Below are 14,791 nucleotides of genomic sequence, written 5' to 3'. Positions count from 1 at the left end.
AGATGTGTCTTTAATCTAGATTTAAACAGAGATAGTGTGTCTGAACCCCGAACGTTATCAGGAAGGCTATTCCAGAGTTTGGGAGCCAAATATGAAAAAGCTCTACCTCCTTTAGTGGACTTTGCTATCCTAGGAACTACCAAGACTCCCATTTAGGGCCTTAAAAGTAAGTAGTAATATTTTGTAACTGATACATTACAAAATGTAACTGATACAGATTATTGAAATATTGCAGAATGAAGTAGATTACACATGCTTGAGGAAATCAAGGAAGGGTTGCCATACAGCTTGGTATCAACAACGTAGTTTGGGCTCAAATAAAAGTATACCTTCCAATCGTATAACATGGAACAGCTCAAACAACCAGGTTTTGAAGAAAGGAGCATCTGAAAATTTCCCATTTAAGAGTATTTTCTTTTTTGCAAGGGCCATACCCAGCAACAATAATTGCTGTTGAGAGCTTGAGAAAGTGTTCAGTACCTCAGAAATCCCCAAAATCGCTAGAACGGGATCAGGCTTTGCAACCTTTTGAAAAACAGTCAAAAATGCCACTCCAAAATCAAACAGACTAGGACAAAACCAGAACAGATGTCGCTCTGTCACTTTATGTGTTTCACATATTGGAGAAAATATAGCATTGTATATGTATTATTTAGTATAAAACATATACAATGCTATATAACTTTGGAATAATACCTGTTATAAAAACAAAACAAAACAAGTGGGCTCCCCCAAAGTCCACGTTATAGTTCGAACACTGATTGGATCCTACTAAGACGTTCATTCCATGTTTCATCAGATGGGTCTACACCAAGATCCTTGGCCCAAGCTTCTTTAAAGTGGCTTGTGTTCACAGTCATCAGGAAGGCATTAACAAATCAAATGTCTAGAGGTTGGATTTGACATAACGCATTCATCAAATTGATTCATCTTTGGCTTACTAACTAATTGTGGAATGATTTTAAAAATTCAGTTTAAATGCTTAGGATTCTTTGTAATCTCTAGGCCAAGATAAGTGAAGTGATCCTTAACTATTTTGAAAGGCAAAAAACTAAACTTATTAGGATGTATATGCTTAGAAAGTGACATAAATTCACTTTTTGACCCATTAATGGTATAAACGGCTATCTTGCCAAATGCGTTAACATAGATAAGCAAATGAGGGACTGATTTGAGTGGATCAAGTCAAGTCACCATTATTTATATAGCACGTTTTACAATGCAGATTGTGTCAAAGCAGCTTTACAGTATTAAACAGGCAAATAGTGTATCGAAATAGTGTGACGTTCTCCTCTGGCCAGACGAAACCAGCAGTTTAATTCTAGGTTGCAACAAAGTCAGATTGTGCAGAGGACTCAACTGGTTCCTGTGGTCTTGTCCTGATCACCATCTTGGTGACAAGGTCTTCACTGGGGATCTGTCTCTGGGGCTCATCTAGTTGTCCTGATCTCTGCTGACATTCAGGGCTGTAGAGGTCATCTCTAGGTGCTGATCCACCATCTGGTAGAAACAGACTAATATTAGCGTAGATGCCATTCTTCTAAGGATGTAACAAGTACATCGGGTGTTATGGGAAGTGTTCCCAGTTCCGGTTAACCTAATTAATGTAGCCTAACAATCCTTTAACGGATTTGAATATTAGAAATGTGTTAGTGTGTTATGTGTAAGGCAGGTTAAAGAGATGGGCTTTTAATCTAGATTTAAACTGACAGAGTGTGTCGGAATTTCATTCCGATCGAGCTCAGTCGGATCAATTAAGGTGTTTTCAGTCCGATTGAGCCGTCAATCTGATTACAAACGGAGTATTTGGTTGCATGTAAACGTAGCCAGTATTAGGTAGATTGTTCCTGAGTTTGGGAGCTAAATAGGAGAAGGATCTGCCGCTCGCAGTTGATTTTGATATTCTAGGTATTATCAAATGGCCAGAGTTTTGCGATCGTAGCGGACATGACTATAATGCAATAAGAGCTCGTTCAAATACTGAGGTGCTAAACCATTCAGGGCTTTGTGTCTGCCTCCCGAACAATGTTAGGTAGGTTATTCCAGAGTTTGGGCGCTAAATAGGAAAAGGATCTGCCGCCCGCAGTTGATTTTGATATTCTAGGTATTATCAAATGGCCAGAGTTTTGAGATCGCAGCGAGCGTGAAGGACTATAATGCAATATGAGCTCACTCAAATACTGAGGTGCTAAACCATTCAGGGCTTTATAAGTAATTAGCGAGATTTTAAAATCTATATGATGTTTAATAGGGAACCAGTGCAGTGTTAACAGAACCGGGCTAATATGTGCACACAGCTGTCATCAATCACACATTCACTATATAACACTCACTAAAACAACCATTCTCTGCCGAGTATTGTTTAGCCTGTACCCTATTCCGAGTCTCTGTCTTGCCTTGCCTTGCCTTCTTGTTTTTGACCATGGACTGTTTATTGGATTGCTCTTCTGTCTCGCCCTGGATTGTACCTGTTTGCTGGTGTTTGACCCTGCCTGTTTTGACCACTCTTAGGAATAAAAGCCTTGCATATGGATCCGCACGTCTCCCGTCTTTTTCGTCCCGTTACACGTGCAGAACAACCACCCAATAAAGCGTTACAATAATCTAACCTTGAGCTCATGAATGCATGAATTAACATTTCTGCATTTGACATTGAGAGAATAGGTCATAATTTAGACATATTTTTGAGATGGAAAAATTTGGTTTTACAAATGCTAGAAACATGGCTTTCGAAGGAAAGATTGCTATCAAATAGCACACCTAGGTTCCTAACTGATGACGAAGAATTGACAGAGCAGCCATCAAGTGTTAGACAGTGTTCTAGGTCATTGCAGGTCATTGCAAATTGGTATGTTTCGTCGGACCGCAAAGAAATATAGAGTATCATGAGCATAACAGTGAAAGCTAACACCATGTTTCCTGATGAGATCTCCCAAGGGTAATATGTAAAGCGTGAAAAGTAACGGTCCTAGTACTGAAACCCAACCTCTGAGAAATACTGAAGATTTTGCTATAAAGTGTAGACACACTTCCCTCTTTACCTTTTAGACATGGCTCATGTTTATAACAGTAATCTTGACGGGGGGGCGGGGGGTTGGTTGTTGAACCCAACAGCTGGGTCAAAACAACCCAATAGCTGGGTTTGTCCCTTTTTAACCCAGCGCTGGGTTATATTTAACCCAGCATTTTTTAGCGTGTAGAAAATACTGAATTTTTACCTACTAGCTTCCGAACTTAAACCGCTCAAATACCAAAAACATATTTGGTCAAAATGATTCAGCCTCTTTACCAGATCCCATTCATCCAGTGTCCATGTGGTATCCAAAACCAGTTAACATTGCATTTTGTTGTAACCTGTCTTCTATGAGCCACAAGGCAGAATTCAGGAAATGAAGTGATGGTAAAAAAAAAAATGCATGGGAAGGTTCAAAACACATATTAAAAATTCTAAGATCCTTTGAGTGTAAAATTATTTTTAAAATTTATTTTAGAGCTTCCTGATTTTTCTTGATTTATATTTGTATATCACACTTATCTTCATGACTTTGTTTTGTGTAAACCACAATATAAACTTGCTAAATGCTGGAAATGCAAAAATCGCATTATGTGGGAACCCTTAAAATATTCAAAAAATTATACATATAGAAAAAGCACATTAAACATCATTATTTTAAATACGAGTGTATTGTAAAAACGTACAGTAGCTACATGTCATTAGAAAATAAACCCAGAAAATACCCTGATTGACAAACCAGTAAAAACAAAAGAAAATGTACATCACCAGTCACAGTACAGAGCACAAATAAAATTCTTAAAGACCCCCTGTGCCAAAAAAAATCACATTTTTAACTCTGTTTACATGTCTGTGTGATGCTTTTAATATGCTTAAAGACAAACCATGTGCAAATTTAGCTTTCATCTGAACATTTTCTCCTTAAAACTGAGGTGTACCAAAGATAGTCTCAAAAATGCGATTTGAGAACGCTGTTATACGTCACAAACATAAATAATCCCGTCAACGCTTTTGCAGTGTTGAGTAATGTAGCCAGTCATCGATATATCTGTTGATTTCTTGAACGGAATGGCCAATCAGAGGTGTTTAAGATGGTCAGAATGATGGAATTAGTGACTGCACATTGAGAAAAACATTAAAGTTGATCTTCAGTGGCAGTGTCCAATGATTTTGTCTTCCTAATAATTATCAAGGGTTGTTGGAAGTGTCATGGTTTGGTTTTCCAGCATTGAACAGCGTTCAAACTCCCCACAGCCAATCAGATGCGAAGATCTTTATTTACGGGCGGAGTCATAATTGGCCGCAAACCAATCACACGTCTCCTTGACGGCTGAAAAAAAAGAAAAGTTTCAATAAAAATTCTTGTTTTGGGTCACTACTTTTTACTACTATTAAAAACATGGCATAAATGCTGAATCTCTTGTGCTGATCACCTTGTTTGAACGGCGTGAACTTGAAGTCTGGCAGGTATTTGCGTAGTTTGGCATTATTGGCGGTTTTCTTGATCTGACCGTCTGATTTGCTAGTGTCATACTGAGAGCGCTTAGTTAAGGTTCATCTGTAAGTCTGTGTGAACGAATGCTTTGAGGTTTAGTTCATTCGTGGACTACTTTTATATTGCTTTTTGAAGCTCAACAGCTTAAGAACAATCTGGAAATTCTACAGAATATCTCATCTTGTGTTGCACAGAAGGAAGACTCTTATCAACTGTAAAAATATCTGCAGACACTGTTTGTGTGTGAAAGGATACAATAACTTCCCCTTCGAACCCGAATGCTTCGGCCACAGCGTCCACAGCGTCCTTTACAGTCAACTCATCCTCCTCCCCGACTAGACAAAGAAACGAAGAAAAAGAGAAACATGATCTTGATATCTGATCAACCAATGAGCTCTGATGAAACAGACCCAACACGTGTGATATCAAACACAGCTGGAGTACCTGACAGAATGATGGGCTCCACCTCGTCGTACTCCCTCAGAACCCACAGAAACAGACGAGCCAGATCCAGAGAATAGATGAACTGCCGCAGAGCGCGACCCGAACCCCAGACCTGCAGAGGTTTACCTTCCTCTACGACACAAACACGCAACATTTACCCTGTGAACATGTGAGACGCTCTGAATGTGATTGTGAGTTAAACGTGTCTCACTCTTCGCCAGGTACGTCTTGTGGATCAACCCCGGCATCACGTGACCGTCCTCAATGTTGTAGTTGTCATGGGGTCCAAACATGTTGGTGGGGATGACGGCTGTGTATTTCAAACCATACTGCTGAAATAATGCCCTAATCGACAAACACACACAAGACAAGGTAAACAAATAAAATACATTTTTATGGTTTAATTATCAGCTTTTTAGCAACTCACAAACCCACCGCAGTTCTTACATTAAGCCCAGGAAACCCTGGTGTAATAATTTTTAATGCATTTAATAAAAAAATGCAGTATGTTTTCTTTCTCTTTGCTTTTTTATATCAAGATGGTATGTTAAATTTTAAATCAAACTTATTTAAAATTTACAAAAGTAATCTAAAAGTAGTCAGATTACATTACCTAAAACAAGTAACCTGGATTATGTTACAATTTTCATCACATAACCAGTAACAGACTACAATTTGTAAGTAATCTACCCAGCTCTGGTAACAAAGCACAAAGGTTATTGTGAATGTTTAATGAATGTTTTATTTACGCATTAACTGCAAAAAAAAAAAAAATGCACAGAATAGCTATTTAGCTTGCAAGCAAGTAATACACCTGAAGTAGTTAATATGTAAAAATCATTCAACAATAATCATTTTCCAAATCCTGTTTGTATATCAAATCTGTCCAGATGTCTGCTTTCATTTAGTGATTTAAATACTGCAGCAGGTGATGTATACGTATGCAAGTGCCCAAAACTTCCAGTTTGTTCACATATCTTTGTTTTGTCTTGCCAGAGGTGATTTAAATATTCATTGTTTGAAACAGATGGAAAATGACAGGCCTGTACTGCAGTTCTATGGATGTTTTGCCCTCCAGGGAAGTTATTATGAACGTAAACTATGAATTGTTAAACAACAAACAAACAATAAACCTAATGCCACTTGTCTTATTAAATATTCACATGCTTTGTACAATCACAGAAACTGTATGTGCTGTGTTCGGTTTGGGGGGAAAAACTGAATACTAAAAACGCCATTGTTTTGGCTGAAAGAGAAAAAGGCCAAAAATGTGAGCCAAAATTCCAATATGCCTAAATTCAAAATAAAAATGTGACTTTACTTGAAAATGTGATCTGTTTAGCATCGTACGTAACAGACAGCCTTGCGTCATATTGCTGAAACGGTCTCGACCAAACAATACCAGTACATGTAAGCTGCGTTTTGGTTTGTAGCTTCATCAAACATTAGTAAACCATAGTAGATCACATAGATTTATTTACAGCAAGTGTTCTTTACTCAAACGAGCCCAAACATAACACCACGTCTAGATCTTGAGATAATCCTCATAGAGTTGCATTTTTTGCTCTAGGTAAACAGGACATCCAGGATCCGATCGCATGATATTGCAATGTTTTCCAACACAATTTGAAAGCATTGGGAAGTAGTGATGGGTCGTTCTTGAACGATTCGTTCATTTTGAACGTTCATTTTGAACGAATCTTTAATGTGACTCGGGAAGAACGAGTCGTCTCGGGGAGTCGCGCATGCGCAACATCCTATAGGTTCTGCACTGGAATTAGTCAAGTAGTTCACCTGTTTCGAGTCTTCGGGTTTTTCGAGTCGTTCGTTCATCACGTGACAGACCCATAAGCTTAACCAATGCAGTCTGAGCCGGAAAGAGACTTAATAATAATAACCAACTCTTTTTACCCCTTCACCTACCCCTGATCAGACATGAAAATATGTTGTGGCACTATCATGCAGTCAGTAATGATTTAATGTTAGCGATTTTTTTGCAAACATTTCTTTGAGTAACACACTGTAAAAAATGACCGTGAATTTAGCAGTAAACGACTGTAAAAATGCTACAATAAAAACCTGTTAAATGGTTAACGGTAAATTCCCCTACTATATACGGTGAAAAACTGTATTGGACATTACATGTAATTTTACGGTAGTATACCGTTTTTGGAAGTGAAAAAGACCATATAATTTACAGTGAATAACCGTAACATTGCCGTAACCGTAAAACCTAAAATGTTGCTACCGTATTTTTTACGGTAAAATTCCGGCAACCACAGCTGCTGGTTTTTTACCGTAGATTTTACGGATTTTTTTTTTTTACAGTGCATGACCGTAAATATGAAAACACAATTTAATTTAACATAAAACAAATGATTACCTTAAATTAAAATCTTTATTAATGCCAAAAATGCTTACATTTATGGGTCTTTTTGTTCACTCGAGCAGCCATGTTGCCAGTGTAGCCGGTTTATGCTGAGATAATTCTCATATCCCTTCGTTTGAAGTGTGGTCCCCGAAAAAATCTTCGTTTGAAGGGCTATCTGGCCCTTTCCCCTCCACAGAGGTAGAAATGATACTAATAAAGTCTAATAAAAGTAAATAAACTTGCTACTTAAGGAAATTTATTTTAATATAAAATGTGATTTTTATCTACTAGCAAGTTCATTATATTTAGTAGACTGAATAGAGTAAATTACATTTGTATCACTTGAACCTTGGCAAATTGACTGCCAGTCACCGAGCGGTAACCATTAACAAAGCTTATTGACCATTTAAATCCTTATCATCCAACATAATGCCAGTTAGGCTTTCCAAGTAATGTAAATCAATATTGCAAGTTCATTATATTTAGTAGACTGAATAGAGTAAATTACATTTGTATCACTTGAACCTTGGCAAATTGACTGCCAGTCACCGAGCAGGTAAACATTAACAAAGCTTATTGACCATTTAAATCCTTATCATCCAACATAATGCCAGTTAGGCTTTCTAAGTAATGTAAATCAATATTTACATAGTATAACGATAGTAAATATATCTCTCTCACACTTGTCCCGCACTGTTAGCAAATCTATCACACCTACTGACCTGCAACAGAGCAGTAACCAGATGGTCACCCTAGTAACTGATGTGCAAGATCAAGACAAGACTATTTAAACAGGTCGTGTGAATGTATAATGTGAAACCTAGAAACCTGAATACCCGGTATCACGGTCTGGCACCAACAGCCCAGATGTCAAACTACAGCCATGCAGACAAAAGCATGATGACAGTATTTTCTTTAGAAATGTAATCCAGACATGTTTTCATGAGAATCACCCCCCAAAAAAACAGCTCAAAACCAGTGACACTAAGAGAGCAGAACTGACCTGTTGTGGACGTCAATCATGCGTTTGGCGTACGCATAACCGTAATTAGACTCATGCGGGGCACCGTTGTGCATCTGACACACAGAAAGGGAGAAACACAAGGGTATTTTACACAATTCATGCAAACAGGCTCATGAAACCAATCATACATCCACTTACTTCAGTTTCTCATATCATGCATTTTAAATAGCTATTAGGTCCAATTTTTTAATGACAATTCTTCACTCTCTCTCTGCTGTTTGGGGATGATTGTATCTATCTATTCCTCATAACCTCACTGTGATGTGAGTTTGTGAACAGCAAGCAAGCATTTTTGACACGTTAATGTGGGCGGTAATGTATCCTAATGTTCTTTAGGACAAAAATTCATTTTTACAGCTTAGTTTCAGTTAAATTAAGGAAATTTGAGATGAATGAATGGATTTCAAAAGATCAAGGAACATGACTCATGACTCGTTGTGTGAGCACTTTAAGGGAACAGTAAACACATACTGTCTGGAACATCTGCCATTTAGTGTGTGTGTGTGTGTGTGTGTGTGTGTGTGTGTGTGTGTGCTTTACCACGGTCTCATCTATAGGGTAGGTGGTTTTATCTGGAAAAACACACGTAGACAGACAAGAAACGACCTTCACCACCCCGAACTCCTGAGACGTGTGCAGCACGTTGTCATTGATGTGCAAATTATTCCTCTGAAAGCAAGAAGCCCATACAATCAATATACGGTCAGTGCAATCATTTAACAGTGATATTTCCAACCTTGTCATTTAATGTTAATAATTACCCAGAAGTCCAGGTTCTGTCTCATGTTTCTGTAGAGTCCTCCCACCATGGCGGCCAAATGAATAACGTGTGTCGGACGATGTCTCTCGAAGGCTGCTCTCGTCTCTTCAGCGCTCCTAAAGCAGCACGTGTAAATATATTTACCATTGTGACACAAATAAAAGCACTTAAGTTGGAGCTTCTTCTTTGTCTAAATTCCAGCTCTGCCCCTTCTGGACATTTATTAACCAACTTCATGAGCTGAAGTGCTACTAGCCAAGTAAGAACATTAATGATTAGTGAAAAAATCTTGTGAAGCACTGCAAATAATCAAATTAAAATGATGGATGAATATAAAACTATTTATATAAAGATGTTGGTTGTATATATAGAAACAACATATCCTACATTCGTTGCAAAATATTCATATTTACACAGATATTTCAAATTCAGAGCATAGGGTGACTGACTCAATGCCATTCTAGGTGCTTCATGGCAGAGGGCGGAGCTCTTTTGGTGTGATTTGCTTCTTGCGATTCTCTGATTAATGTAAAGTTCTTATTGAATGCTTACATTATGTATAAAATGCATGTTATACAATATGTGCTATGGCATATTTTAATGATTGTGTTATGTGTGTGACGTCTGATGAGTGTTTCTTACACAAGATTGGTCTCTTTGGATGACAGGAATATCCATGTCACGGGAACGGCCCGACTGACCCGTTCATCTGACAGACAGAGAGAGAGAGAGAGAGAGAGATGGGGTTTGATGAACACTTCAGGGGTTAAAACACATGTGAAAACAGGAACTACTGTAATAATCAAGAATTTGTCTAAACAGGGCCTCCTTTCTGACACAATGTATATGTGACCCTGGAGCACAAAACCAGTCATAAGGGTCAATTTTTTGAAATTGAGATGTATACATCATCTATTGTTGGCTATTGCTACAAATATACCCCAGCGACTTAAGACTGCTTTTGTGCTCCAGGGACACATATGATTGATGGTGCCAAACTCCTTAAATTTCGATACCAAAGTAAAAACTAACAGCCTAATATGTAAAAAGTTTACAAGCAATTATTTGGTCAGTAAAATCAATAATATAATAAAAACAAATAAGCAAATTACAAGAAATGGTGGCAAATAAACAAAATAGAACAAATACACAAACAAAATAAACAGGGCATTTTTCAAGTAGAAATATTAGTAAGTTAGTATTCAATACTATACATAAATTGCGGCGGGTGTATTTTAGGCTGCTGTCACTTTAAGACCCAATCACGGATCCAAAATCTGGAATCTGAGGGTGCAAAAAATCAAAATATTGAAAAAAATCACCTTTAAAGTTGTCCAAATGAAGTTCTTAGCAATGCATATTACTAATCAAAAATTAAGTTTTGATATATTTACAAACAAAATAGAACAAATATACAAATGAAATAAACGGTATTTTTCAAGTAGGAATATTAGTAAGTTAGTATTCAATACTATACATAAATTGCGGCGGGTGTATTTTAGGCTGCTGTCACTTTAAGACCCAATCACGGATCCAGTATTCAGATACATACGATTAACTAATTAAAGCGAGAAGCTGCGGTGTACAGTGATTTTACAACAGCTAATGGGTTGTTAAAGAACAAAAGGTTGCTGTTCTAAAAATTGTTAACCACGGTTTCATGTGGCTTATTGCTTTTATAAAACGGTTACTACATGGACAGGTAAATAAACAGAGCAACAAAAATTATATAATTTATTGATAGTAAGAAATGAAGTTGTGGTGCAATATTTTTGGCGAAATTTCATGAGGTCCGTTATCGATAAAAAGGTACACTGTCATGATGAACATGAGTGAAAAATGCGCGGGTGTTCATGTTTAAAAAAAAAAAAACAGCTCAGAGAGAGGTTCTCATTTTCTTTTGTCAAGCCTTGAAGGACTGCACAGTATGTAACTCCTAAGACTTGAGACTCGTCAGACCAGATGATAAGCAACAGCTCAGGTACATGTTTTAAACATTTTAAAAATGGCACAGAAATGCAAAAAGCAACAAAACTGTACAACAAACCCACCTAGTGCATGCTCACGTAGGAAAACAATTGAGAGCAGCGCGAGTAGACACAATAACACTTTGGTTTAACCAACACTGGTTTAACAGACAGACTAAACCAGGATTAGGTCATAGATCAATTAGGACATTTAGTCATTTTTATAAACGCACCTTAGATTCATGTTTAAAAAAAAAAAAACAGCTCAGAGAGAGGTTCTCATTTTCTTTTGTCAAGCCTTGAAGGACTGCACAGTATGTAACTCCTAAGACTTGAGACTCGTCAGACCAGATGATAAGCAACAGCTCAGGTACATGTTTTAAACATTTTAAAAATGGCACAGAAATGCAAAAAGCAACAAAACTGTACAACAAACCCACCTAGTGCATGTTCACATAGGAAAACAATTGAGAGCAGCGCGAGTAGACACAATAACACTTTGGTTTAACCAACACTGGTTTAACAGACAGACTAAACCAGGATTAGGTCATAGATCAATTAGGACATTTAGTCATTTTTATAAACGCACCTTAGAAAAAAAAAACATTACTGGCATGCATCTTGAGACCAAACAAAGGCACTGATATACTGTATTTAAGATCAGTCAGTGCAAGTTTCTTTCAGATGAAACAGCTCAGACTTACATTTTAGTCTAGGACTAAGCCTTGTCTGTGAAACCGGGGGTTCAAGTGTGAATGGACTCTTATTCACATGACATAGCTTGATCTTATCCGTTACCTCTCAGAAAGTAGCCTTTTGTTTCAGTTGTTTATTGGTGAAATATCCACTTCGTCCAGCGCTGCTGCTTCTCTGTGTTCTTGAGGATCTCGATACCGTCTGTTTTACTGACCGAGAAACCGCTTCAGGTGATTCATCGGGAGAGTGGGCAAACGAATGCGAATGGACTGTGCAAACCCGCTTGGCCAGTTTAGTGAAAAGAAAAGGCCGACTCAAATGATTAATTCATAATTAATGGCATGGTTGGTTCAGTCGACAGAAATAGGCTACGGGTTAAAAATGATACCAGGGGAAACTTTTATTAAGTTGGAACCTGATTGAAATTATTGTAGCGGTGACTTCCGTCTTTATTCAGCAATGTTTAGCAGAATGATTGCTTGGCAACACAGAAAGCATACTTGGCACAGTATAAGCTAATACTGATTTAACGATGTCCAGGTGTGTTTTTTCACACCGGCACTGAAGGTGGCTCAGCAACTGGAATATGCATTTTACTATGCGCTTTTCATGATCATCAAGCACGCCACGCTCGTTCATCCATGTTTCTTCATCGCTCTTACATGTTAATAACATAGTCAGTACCAGGATATAACCACATGCTCTTGTCGCGCTCTAGCGCCCCCTGGGGAGACCCCCTGGTGAATTTCCATTCAAAACAAAACCATGGAAATGCCATATTTGTTTTGGAAACCACAGTACTGACAAAGATTATATTTTCGCTATCGTACCATAGCACCATTTTTCTACAGGTTCGTATGATCTCAGTAAAAGCAGCTCTTCTGTCTCTTCATGTCTACGGCTCACAATGAAACCAGACAGCTGAACCTGTAAAGCAAGTTTAACAGCTGACACACCCTGTAAGTCAACACGAGAACACATCACTGATGGGTATCAACTTCTGCATTTATGCCAAAAAACACTAGAAATATACTCATGCGGGATTTATACATAACATTCCTTATAATTATTTATTTGTATATCAATGAATGCACAAGTCGCGCAGACTATAAAGGGATACTACTTCACCCAAAAATTTTAATTAAGCAATTCGCTGGCCCTGGTTTTGTTATAATGCCTTATGCCCTTTCTTTATTTTTTGCACCACAAAAGGAGATTTTAAACGCAAAATTACCACAGAATGCGACACGTGCCGTGTGGGGGTACCCGATAGGGTTTGGTGAAAAAGAAACCGAAATTTAGTGTATAATCTAAAGAAAATCCTGACTTTGACCGCTGGTCTCGACGCGTTATTAAGACCCTATTAGCGCCAAAGTTCAGTCGCGAGACTCGCCCAGGTTAAGGTGAATGAAAACACGACATGAAATACAACGCCTAGAAATCCAGTACAAAGAATGAACTTGTTATAAACACTTAAAGCACAAGATAAAAGATTTTATGCAAACAACGGCAACTGCTAGGGTCTAAACGGAACAAACTGTCACATACTCGTGTTTTAGATCTGTTAATATTTGAAGAAAGCAGTAAGTTACCTGCTCTCCGGTGTGTGTGGTCTCTGGCTCGCTGCCTATTGCTTCCTCTCGCTCTGCGAGTTCTGTGGAAATAGGAACAACTTTTCCTTCAGGATCACAATGCTCTCAGCTGACTGGCTTATGGATACACACACCTACATTTCAGGTATACATACCTGGAGGGCAAAGGAAGAAACGTCCGGGTAATATTTCACCTCGAAATTGGAACAAAAAAATGTACTACAGTAATTAAAATAATCGCATTAGCACATACTCTAAAAAAATGCTGGGTTAAATATAACTCAGCGCTGGGTTAAAAAGGGACAAACCCAGCTATTGGGTTGTTTTGACCCAACGGTTGGGTTGTTTTGACCGCTGGGTCAAAACAACCCAATAGCTGGGTTTGTCCCTTTTTAACCCAGCGCTGGGGTATATTTAACCCAGCATTTTTTAGAGTGCATATTTGAATTAAAATTAAGTTCAGTACAACAAATGCTACCATTATGCAATTTACAGTTTATTTTTCGTTTATTCTTCATGTTTGCTCTCTGGAAAGAGAATACACTTTTTGCATTTTTTCCCTTTTCTTTAGGTTTTGTAAATCTGCCTTCTGTATGAAGCTGAATAAGATGAGCGAACAGTCTTGACCATATAATACTGAGGGTTCAGGTTTCTGTGTGATTCGGGAAACCATAAATATTCCAAAACTCCTTCATATAGAAAAGCATTGTTTCACATACAAGCGTATTATACAGTAGGCTACATACAGTGCCACCCACTAATATTGGCACCCTTGGTGAATATGAGCAAAGGCGGCTGTGAAAATAAATCTGCATTGTTTATCCTTTTGATCTTTCATTCAAAAAATGTACAACATTCTAACCTTTCATTGAAGTAAACAATGGAAAGTGGGGGAAACTCACATTATGAAATAAATGTTTTTCTCTAGTTCACGTTAGCCACAGTTATTGGCACCCAATTATTGCAACGTCCTTTTCCCAAGATAACAGTTCTGAGTTTGGAGAACACTTGACAAGAGATCAGAGAGCATTCCTTCATCCAGAATCTCTCCAGATCTTTGAGATTCCCAGCTTCATGTTGGTGCTTCTTCTCTTCAGTTCACCCACTCATTTTCTGCAGGGTTCAGGTCAGGGGGATAAAAGCTTCATTTTGTGCTCAGTGACACATTTTTGTGTTGATTTTGATGTATGTTTTGAATCATTGTCCTGATGAACGATCTAAACACGGTCCATTATAAGATTTCTAACAGAGGCAGTCAGGTTTAGATTTTTTATCTTTTGGTATTTGATAGAATCCATGAAGCTATGCATCTGAACAAGATGTCCAGGACCCCTGGCAGTAAAACAGGCACACAATATTAAAGATCCAGCAGTATATTTAATCGTGGGCATAGGATACGTTTTATCCCTGTTTGTACTAAACCCATCTG

The 14,791-nt window shown here is 38.0% G+C and overlaps 1 protein-coding gene across 3 annotated transcripts in view; it reads right to left on the bottom strand.

Annotated features, from left to right (window-relative positions):
- Positions 1-4,250: 4,250 nt before the first annotated feature.
- The window catches only part of gfus.2 (GDP-L-fucose synthase, tandem duplicate 2), a 22,155-nt gene continuing 11,614 nt past the window's right edge, over positions 4,251-14,791 (bottom strand). The window contains exons 1-9 of one of the 3 annotated variants that reach the window (XM_016551186.1): positions 9,750-9,781; positions 9,109-9,223; positions 8,888-9,016; positions 8,327-8,400; positions 5,164-5,297; positions 4,953-5,084; positions 4,764-4,843; positions 4,447-4,546; positions 4,251-4,343 (exon numbers count right to left, since the gene is read on the bottom strand). In XM_016551186.1, coding sequence (XP_016406672.1) covers positions 4,288-4,343; positions 4,447-4,546; positions 4,764-4,843; positions 4,953-5,084; positions 5,164-5,297; positions 8,327-8,400; positions 8,888-9,016; positions 9,109-9,156 — 753 coding nt within the window. In that variant the 5' untranslated portion in view covers positions 9,157-9,223; positions 9,750-9,781 and the 3' untranslated portion in view covers positions 4,251-4,287. Of the gene's footprint in view, positions 4,344-4,446; positions 4,547-4,763; positions 4,844-4,952; positions 5,085-5,163; positions 5,298-8,326; positions 8,401-8,887; positions 9,017-9,108; positions 9,224-9,749; positions 9,782-14,791 lie in introns of those variants that run through there. The other 2 variants (XM_016551185.1, XM_016551184.1) reach the window with 2 other exon arrangements.

The sequence above is a fragment of the Sinocyclocheilus rhinocerous genome, unplaced genomic scaffold, assembly GCF_001515625.1.
Source record: "Sinocyclocheilus rhinocerous isolate Xijiao unplaced genomic scaffold, SAMN03320098_v1.1 scaffold555, whole genome shotgun sequence".
Classification (NCBI taxonomy): domain Eukaryota; kingdom Metazoa; phylum Chordata; class Actinopteri; order Cypriniformes; family Cyprinidae; genus Sinocyclocheilus; species Sinocyclocheilus rhinocerous.
The sequence above is the reverse complement of the archived record's forward strand: the minus strand, read 5'-3'. Positions and strand labels throughout refer to the sequence as shown.